Below are 9,836 nucleotides of genomic sequence, written 5' to 3' on the forward strand. Positions count from 1 at the left end.
TTGGGGAAGCCATGGCAGGAGGGCAGAGAGATGCCCACGGCCAGACTTGGCTTTTTCACTTAGTGATGTTCTGGAAGTCCGTTCTGGGGATGGGAGTGTGATCACTGCCACACTCTCAGCCTGACCTTTCCTCCACGCACCTGCCCCACCCCTTCCTCCAGAGCCCAGGCCCACCCCTGGGAAGCTGCCTGCCTTTATCTGTGCTTCTCAATACCTCCTCCCTGGTACCTTCCTTCCTTTCTGATTGTTGATCACAATGTCTTGTCTACGCTTTGGGGCAAAAAAAGTGGGGGGAGAGGGAGGAGAAAGAAAAAGTAAATTTCCAGGAATTGTTTTGCTGCTGTTGCTTAGAGCAAAGCTGCTTGCCCTCCTTCTGCCCAGATTGGCAAGGAGCCCAGCCTCCTGTCCCTCCCTCTTTCCTTTCCTCCTAGTCTCTTTCCAGCTCTCCCTGACCCCCAAAAAACTCCGCATGAAAACTGCAGAGCTATCACTTATTTCTTCCTGAGGGAGCGGCTTTCCCTCCGAGCCTCTGCCGTAGGACCCACCATCACTTCCTCTTGCCGCAAGTACACAGCGGATGCGGAGAGTAGGTGGGGCTGGCAAGTGGAGGTGGAGGTGAGGCTGCAGGGGGTATGTCTCCATGTGCAGGGGAGATTCAGAGACCCAGGAGACATGAGCCACTAAAATGCAACCTTGAGAGGAACAGAAATGGCCACGGGTGTTGATATGTCATAAGGATTTGTAATCCCAACATCTCAAAATGGAGTCCCTCATGTCAAGTAGCATTGAGCCCACAGTGAAGTTGTTTGCAATAAACATATATGTAATGGACTAAGGTGATAAGATAACACTTGCTGTCACCTAGCAATGAGGGTAAGACCCATCTGGGAGGATCGTAAAAGCAGCCCGCACCCAGCCTTGTTCAAGGCGTCTTCAGAAGTTCTGCTTATGAGAACTCCGAGGCTCTCCCTGTTTTGGTGTCTGCAGCTATCCCCGTGCTGACAGGCAGGCATGTTGGTCTCCCAAACCATCCCCCTTTAATTACCACCTGTGGGTTGAATATTAATTGCATGATTGGTGGTGTGTGAAGGCCTAGCAATAAACCATGAGTTCCAGCTTTCACAATTGGCTACTGAGTCATTGTCAGCACACCTAGGCAGCTTGGCCCTAATTAACATATCATTTGGCATAGCTAGTAGCAAGTGTGGTCCATGTGGAGAGGACAGAGACCAGAACAAGGGTCTTCTCCTTAGAGGGTGCTTGGTCTAGGAGAGGCTTCACCTGCGTGGGTCAAAGGCATGGAGAGGGAAGCGAGGACTCTCAGAAGGCTCCTACTGGAAAAAGATATCAATGGGATAGAAACTAAGATCCTAAAGGGAGACGGCAAAACTGAAAATTGTGAACATTTGCACACATCACATTGTCATAGTTCACCATAACAGATTCTTGACCTAGGAGTGGACTAATATGTGAGTGTAGGGCTTAAGAAAACTGTAAAATTAAAAATATCCCCTCCCACTGAGATGGACAGCGGTGATAGTTGCGAACACTGTGTATGTACTTAACCACTTCGGGACCAGCGTCGACTGTAGTCGACAGCCACAGATGAACGCACACAGCGACTTTAGCTGACAGCCGTGATATGACTTTTCTAATTTTTCATTTATCAAGATAAAATTATGAACATTTAAAAATAACATAATGAAAACATATATGTATATGTTACCTATTCTGATTTACATTACAAGTAAAGCTGCCTGTAAAGTAAAACAAGCTTTCAGTGCTTTAAAGCTTTCCTCATCACACAAGAGCAAAACGGATTCATCGTCAATCACTGCACAAGCTATCGTGCGGACTATGAGTGCCATCTGTGGGCAAGGTTTCGCAGCCAGTGAGTGCAGTCCCGAAGTGGTTAATGCAACTGAGTTGTGCACCTAAAGATGGTGAAGACAGCATGCTGGCGTGCAACTGCGTCCCAGCTACTCGGGAGGCTGAGGCTGGAGGCTCACTTGAGCCCAGGAGTTTGAGGTTGCTGCGAGCCATGACGCCACAGCACTCCAGCCTGGGTGACAGAGTAAGACCCTGTCTCAAAAAAAAAAAAAAAAAAAAAAGAAGGTTAAGACAGTAAATGTTATGTCATGCATATTTTACCACAATAAAAAAATCAATTAGCAAACACACCCACACAAATCCCTTTCTTGAGTGGATAAACAAAATGTAATATAATATTATTCAGCCATGAAAGGAATGAAGTACAAATACATGTTACAATGTGGATGAACCTTGAAAACATTATGCTAAACAAACAAAAAAAAAAGAACAGACAAAAAGGTCATATACTATCTGATTCCATTTATGTTAAATATTCAAGATAGGCAAGTCCATAGAGACAGAAAGCAGAATGGCGCTTGCCAGGGGCTGGGGAGTGGAGGACATAAGAACTGATTGCTTAACGGATATAGGTTTTCTTCTCAGGTGATGAAAATGTTTAGGACTCTTTTTTTTTAGACAGTCTTGCTCTGTCACCTGGGCTAGAGTGCCATGGCGTCAGCCTAGCTCACAGCAACCTCAAACTCCTAGGCTTAAGCAATCCGCCTGCCTGAGCCTCCCAGAGTGCTGGGACTACAGGCGTGAGCCACCGAGCCTGACTGTTTAGGACTTAGAGGTGGTAGCTGCACAACAAAGTGAATATACTTATGCCACTGAATTGTACATTTTAAAATGTTAATTTTATATTTAATCCCCTCCAGCCTACACGCCCTTGGCCCTACATCCTACAAAACCTGAGCCCAGGTCCAGGTGACTGCTGTCGGCACGGTGTGGCTGGAGTGAGACAGGCAGCCTCTCTGGGCCTCCAGGAGGATAAAGGAGCCCAGCCTCCCTCCACGCAGGTATCTCCAGAATCAAACGCGATTAACTGAGGTGAAAGTGCTCCGAGAGGCAGGACGCTATGCTGAATCAAGATGTTCACCCACAGTGCAAGTCACGGGCTCAGAGGGGGAGAGTAGGCTGGTCTCCCCCACCCAACACCCCGTGCTCTGCACCCCAGCATAAGAGAAGTACAGAGCCGTAGGGGAAGAGAATGCTGTGCTCCTCCCTCCCTCCCAACTCAGGAGTCTCCCGGAAGCTTTGACACAGCCCCTTCCCACTCCACAGCCAGTCTTTCCTCTCTCCCCAGATTCTCACCTGCAACCACACGATGAAGGCAGGAGCTGGAAACCCTGCAAGGGGAGACCCAGCCAGAGTCATTAAAATCCCAGCTGGTTTCCAGGTTGATTTTAGCCCCACAGCCCCCATCCAGTTCCACTCTAGTCGGAATCCAGACAGATAGGGGAGAGTGGGATTCCAAGTAGACTTAGAGGCAGGAAAATACACACACATGTAAACCCCTTGCCACCGCAGGGCCCTGTGCTAAGTGCTTCACCTTGGTGGCTCATTTCATTCTCACAACACACTATTGTTGCCCCCATTTTGCAGAGGAGAGAAGACCTGAGGCTAAAGAAAAGAGTAAATTCATGCAGGTAGTGAGTGAAGGGTCGGGGGTTTTAATGCTTGCAGCCTGACCTCCTCATGCTGGGACGTCCCCTCTAACTGGATTGGGGAAATGCAGGAAAAACCCCAGCCCTCTCCCGCAGAGCCTCAGCCAGTGATAGCTACTTCCCGGATGAGAAGGGCGGCCCTGAAGCCAGCAACAACGCCAGCCCCACAGCCACGGGCCCTCCCGCCTCCTCGCAGCTCCCAATATCCCGGACCTGCCAGCCCTCTAGGACTAAGGTGTTTCCAGGGGAAATTCAGGTGAGTGGTCCATTGCCCTCCCCCAGGGAAGACGAGAATCACGTGTGGAGACCCCTGGCTTTCCTGCATGACTCACAGATTTTTCCAGGCGTGAATGAGAGGTTGGGGGGGGATCCCCAAACCCACGGCCCAAATAAGAAGACAGAACAAGAACAATGGAGAGTACTTCATAAAAGGGCCAAGGAGTGAAATGCCAGAAAAGAAGCAAAAACCAGAGACCACCTAGGGATGGAGGAGGTGGGACTGGCTGGGGCTGGAAGGAAATCTCGGTGGGCACCAACAGTCCCAGTCTCTTCCAGCACTGAAACGCCTTAACAAAGTGTCTTTGCTCTTGGCTCAAAACTGGTAAGTGGGCGTGGTGACTCACACCTGTAATCCTAGCACTTTGGGAGGCCAAGGCAGGAGGATCACTTGAGGTCTGGAGTTCAAGTCCAACCTGATCAACACAGCAAGATTCATCTCTACAGAAAATAAAAAATTAGCTGGGCGTAGTGGCACACATCTGTAGTCCCAGCTACTCATGAGGCTGAGGTAGGAGGATCGCTTGAGCCCAGGAGTTTGAGGCTGCAGTGAGCTGTGATAACATTACTGCACTCTAGAGCAGGTAACAGAGCGAGACCTTGTCTCAACAACAACAAAGCAGGCAAGTGACTTGTGTATTATTTATTCACAGTTTGAATGATAAACTTCTTACTTCTCTTTTTTGCCTTACTCAGCATCTTTCCCCAAAGCCCCCCAGTCCCTGTGGCCTTCTACCTTGGGGACACAAGGCAGCTTTTGAGGTCTCTTTTCCCTTCTAACTCTACCTTCTTCTCAATAGGCATTTGTTGGTCCTCATGTCAGTCAAACCCAGCTCGGGGCCCAGCCCCTCAGAGGGGTTCACTGCAGTTCCTGCCAGTGACTTTGGAGAGATCCACAACTGGACTGAGCTGCTCTACTTCTTCAACCACACGTTGTCTGAGTGCCACGTGGAGCTCAGTGAGAGCACCAAGCACGTGATCCTCTTTGTCCTCTACCTGGCCATGTTTGTGGTGGGGCTGGTGGAGAACCTCCTGGTGATATGTGTCAACTGGCACTGCTCAGGCCGGGCGGGGCTGCTGAACCTCTACATCTTCAACATGGCCATAGCAGACCTGTGCGTCGTCCTGTCTTTGCCTGTGTGGATGCTGGAGGTCATGCTGGACTACACCTGGCTCTGGGGCAGCTTCTCATGCCGCTTCACTCACTACTTCTACTTCGCCAACATGTACAGCAGCATCTTCTTCCTGGTGTGCCTCAGCGTGGACCGCTACATCACCCTCACCAACGCCTTCCCCTCCTGGCAGCACCGCCAGCACCGAGTGCGGCGGGCCGTGTGCGCAGGCGTCTGGGTGCTCTCGGCCATCATCCCACTGCCTGAGGTCGTCCACATCCAGCTGGTGGAGGGCTCCGAGCCCATGTGCCTCTTCATGGCACCCTTTGAAACATACAGCACGTGGGCCCTGGCGGTGGCCCTGTCCACCACCGTCCTGGGCTTCCTGCTGCCCTTCCCTCTCATTGCCGTCTTCAACGTGCTGACGGCCTGCCGGCTTCGGCGGCCAGGACAGCCCGAGGGCTGGCGCCACTGCCTGCTGGTGTGTGCCTATGTAGGCGTCTTTGTCATCTGCTGGCTGCCCTACCACGTGACCCTGCTGCTGCTCACACTGCACGGGACCCACGTCTCCCTCCACTGCCACCTGGCCCACCTGCTCTACTTCTTCTACGATGTCATCAACTGCTTCTCCATGCTGCACTGCGTCGTCAATCCCATCCTCTACAACTTTCTCAGCCCGAGCTTCAAGGGCCGGCTGCTGAGTGCTGTGGTCCGTTATCTTCCCAAGGACCAGGCCAGGGCAGGCGCACGCACTTCCTCTTCCTCCTCTTCCACCCAGCATTCCATCGTCATCACCAAGGAGGGCCCCCAGCCCAGCGCAGGCCCCCAGCCCCACCCAGGCCTGAACTACCAGGCAGCCGTTTTGCCTCCAAATACCTCACCTGCCTCTACTCCTCAACCTCTCGTATCCAGCTGAGGTAGATTCCAGGCTCCATCAGTGAAGTAAAAGGCTGCAGGTGTAGGTGAGAGATTTGGGGGGCAATGGGGAAGAGGGTCAATTCTGAATAGATCTTAAAATACTGAGGTGGGCAGAGGAGAAGGGGCAGGGAGGGATAAGAACAGGCTCTTGGTGTTGTACTGTTTGTCTGGGTCCTTGTGTCTGAGGGAGTCATGCAGAAAAAAAGGTGAAATAAATAATAGAGACAGCCATGACTCTGGATCTTTGAAAAATCTGCACTTCTGGCTGGGATTGGGAAGGGAGCTCAGGCTAAAGAGTTGCTGGCAGAGGAAACTAGACACACTCATTTCACAAATCACCCTGGCCAGAAAGAGCAAGCTCTACAGGAACCTCACAAAACGTTCCTTTTGTGTTTGTGTGCTTGTTGATCTTCCAGCTCACTGTGCAGGTTGTGGGGACAAGAGGCCAGAGGCCAAGGAACCAGGAGGCCTCAGCAGGACATTCTTTAGCTGTGCGTCCTCAGTGCTATGATAAGTGGAGGGGTGGAGACAGGTCTGAGACGGGCACCCTGCAGCTGGGTGGGCAGGATGGCCTCTCCACCCATGGTCATCCAGGAAACACAGATCCATTTCCTTGCCAATACCTTCCCCTCCCCCGTGGCCATCCTGCTCCCCTCCCCCTAAAGCACAGGAGCTGTCCCAGTCAACACTCCTCCTAGCTGACCTCCTCCCAGCTTCGAGCTTCAGATCTAGGACACTTCAGACTTATTCTAGGTAGACGCAGAGCTATCAGAAAGCCTGTCCACCCCCCTTTCTCCCTCTCCCTCCAGATCATAGGAAAATATTAGGGGACATCCATTCTGGGAGCAGACTTTGGGAAAGCCAGCAGCAGATGCTGACAGAGGTTTTAACCTTGGCCTTTGTCCCCTGCATGGGATGGGAAGGGCCAAAGTGGAAATTGCCCAATTCTGTCACTGGACAGAGCCCTGACACTGTTGTAGGTCAGTTCTCCCTAGCCAAGTCTTTTCATAACTTTCCTGTCCAGCAATTTATGTTTATAAACACTTGTTCCACAGATAGGAAGTCTTCTTGCTAACAAGCAGGCCTTCTGGAAAAGGATCATTTATCAGTTTGGGAAACTAGCACCGTGTCCATGAAGAACTCTGAAGTGAAAGTCTAAGAACAGGTTCTAGCTTCCACCTTCCACTTCCATATCCTTGGCCTCTTAATCTTGCTTGTGGAGCACGAGGGGACAGTGGATGTAATCACTGATATCCTCTTCTCCACTTCCTGTCCCAGTCAAGTACTCAGTATGTCCGGATGTCTAACTTGGAATAACTATGCGCTTCCCCGGACAGCGTCTCCTCTACTTTCAGAATTCAGAACCTATGCATCAGGTGCATTAAATACATGCTCCAATTGTATGCGCACCCCAGGCTTGTCAGGAGTGTGGAGCAAAACCTGCAGCTACCACTTGCCTGCACACTGGGCCCAAACCTGAAAGGGTCTGAAGCTATAAACAGCTGCTGAGGGGCACAGAGCTGAAGGCTTTTTTTTTTTTTTTTTTTTTTTTTTTTTGAGACAGAGTCTCACTTTGTTGCACAGGCTAGAGTGAGTGCCGTGGCGTCAGCCTAGCTCACAGCAACCTCAATCTCCTGGGCTTGAGTGATCCTTCTGCCTCAGCCTCCCGAGTAGCTGGGACTACAGGCATGCGCCACCATGCCCGGCTAATTTTTTTATATATATATCAGTTGGCCAATTAATTTCTTTCTATTTATAGTAGAGACGGGGTCTCGCTCTTGCTCAGGCTGGTTTTGAACTCCTGACCTTGAGCAATCCGCCCGCCTCGGCCTCCCAAGAGCTAGGATTACAGGCGTGAGCCACAGCGCCCGGCCTGCTGAAGGCTTTTTGAACCAAGAGTCTGGGCTGTGTTGTAGTAAGGGATTAACCTAAAACAGAAACCAGATTTAAAAGACTTTCTTCTCTTGTCCCAACATAAAAACCAAGCCCATATCCTGACTTGGGCCACAGAAGTTTTCTGCAGGAAACCAAATTTTACATCTGTGTCACATCCCAGATCACCTCAGAGGCCACTTTCCCAAGATTAATTATCACCCTGGCAGGATGAATACTTCCTTAGGGCCTTTCCGCCATGGCAGGGAAGAGTGGGAAATGGCTGTGCTGACACAAGGTGGTTGGGCTCAGCATCTGCCGAGCTTTGATGGCGCCCAGCCTGGGTGATGTGCTGGGACCAAAGGGACCACATCACTCCTTAACTTCTAGTAGTCCGTCTCCTCTGTGGCAACATGTGTACCAACCTCATGAAATTATGCCAAACCTTTGCCTCCTCCCTATTTGAATCTTCCTCTCCCCTCTTACTTTCCTCTGCTTTTCTCCACTGAAAGACATGCTATGTCACAGTGAATTAAATGCACTAGCAAGACAAACTGTAGCCAAATTCTCACATAGCAACGTTAGTGCAACTAGACATCAGCAGAGTCCGACCACTCTCTCTGGGCTGACGGAGACACTCAACCTGAAAAGGTTGTCTTTGACCCAACTTCCTATGAAACACAAGTCAACAAGTTAATCCTGGGGAATTCCAGCTACAGGAAAGGAAAATGTGCTACCTAAAAGATCTGTTGGGCAGAAATGTGCTACTGAAAGGGTGATGAGTCCAGATATTTTGAGCTCCAGGTGTGAGCATATTCACAGTAAATAGGAAAAGAACTCCCATTTCAATTTTTTTTTTATTCTAAATAAAAACCACACTTTGTGCTGAACAATGGAATATAAAAGAATCAGATGTACAACGATTTTAGACATCTACTATTTGGGAAAAAAAGTTTACAAAATATACAAAACTTTACAGCAATAGATAGTAAACACTTAAATATCAGGAGGTCAGTACTTATTAATTTAATGGAAGAAGTTAGACGTCAACAACTCTTTTCTGTTTCATAAGAGACATTAGCTATGGGGGCAGGTGGGTTGGACAGGGGAAGGGTTTTAAAGAAATATCAAAATCAAAAGTTTCATTTTCATTCTGACATTAAGTTTATGATGCATAATCACATTCAAACCAACACTGTGTGCCCTGCTTCCTGACTCATTTGTGCAGGACTCAGGGAAAAGGACACGTGGGACTCCCAGATGGGCACAGACTGTGCCACGTAGCCCACTCCCATGAAAACAAATTCAGTGTCCATCTATAAGAGGGTTTAAATTTGCTTTGGAAGTTGAGTACTCTGGGGTCTGGGGAATAGGGCATAGCAAGAAGCCAGAAGAGGAAGAAAATTCATCAGTAGCAAAAATCTATGAAAAAGATATTTAAGCCCAAAGGTTTGTCCTAGAGACAAAGGGGTACTGATAGAAGAAAGTCAAAAGAACTTTTACTCATCTCCTGGTTCTTAGGGGTCACCTAGCCCAAGCCCCACCCCACCTCCTTTCTTCCCAACTAGCCATGAACTATAGGGACTCCATGGAGTCTTAAAATTTAGGACCAAATACGAAGGTTGCAGCATCAGTGAGTCACCAATGGGTCACCAGAGTGCTGGGATATTGATCCCCTCCTCCGGCCAAAGGCAGCCTCTGCTGTTTACCCCCAGTGTGCCATACATCCATTTTCCCTTAGGAAACAACTTGGGAATAGCTCCATATTTGGTTTAATGCTCTATGATCGCCATCTTGAAATTCTTAATAATTTGTGAACAAGAGGGCTCCGCAAATGACATTGCCGGTCCTGAGTACAGAACAAGAAAAAGGGAAAAAGGGAGAAAAGAGGACATTCAAGAGTCAAACAGAACTTCAGAGCAATACAGGAGACAGTACTAAACTGGGATCCAGGAGAGAGGGGGTAACAAAATCAAATGAACAGAAGGTCAAAAAAATTAAAACTGTGAAACAAAATGAATACCTTCCCCAGGTACCCTAGACTGCCCTTTGCCACAATACAGTGTTTCAAGTAAAACAACTCAGAAAAGGGTGAGCTAAAGGCAGAGGAAGCAAACAC

The 9,836-nt window shown here is 49.2% G+C and overlaps 1 protein-coding gene across 1 annotated transcript; it reads left to right on the top strand.

Annotated features, from left to right (window-relative positions):
* Positions 1 to 3,698: 3,698 nt before the first annotated feature.
* ACKR5 (atypical chemokine receptor 5) lies at positions 3,699 to 6,079 on the top strand. Its single transcript, XM_012777017.3, has 2 exons — positions 3,699 to 3,795; positions 4,616 to 6,079. Exon 2 carries the CDS (start codon positions 4,632 to 4,634, stop codon positions 5,841 to 5,843), a length of 1,212 nt encoding a protein of 403 aa, XP_012632471.2. The 5' UTR covers positions 3,699 to 3,795; positions 4,616 to 4,631; the 3' UTR covers positions 5,844 to 6,079.
* The last annotated feature ends 3,757 nt before the right edge of the window (positions 6,080 to 9,836 follow it).

Source organism: Microcebus murinus, chromosome 10 (genome assembly GCF_040939455.1).
Source record: "Microcebus murinus isolate Inina chromosome 10, M.murinus_Inina_mat1.0, whole genome shotgun sequence".
NCBI classification, from domain to species: Eukaryota; Metazoa; Chordata; class Mammalia; order Primates; family Cheirogaleidae; genus Microcebus; species Microcebus murinus.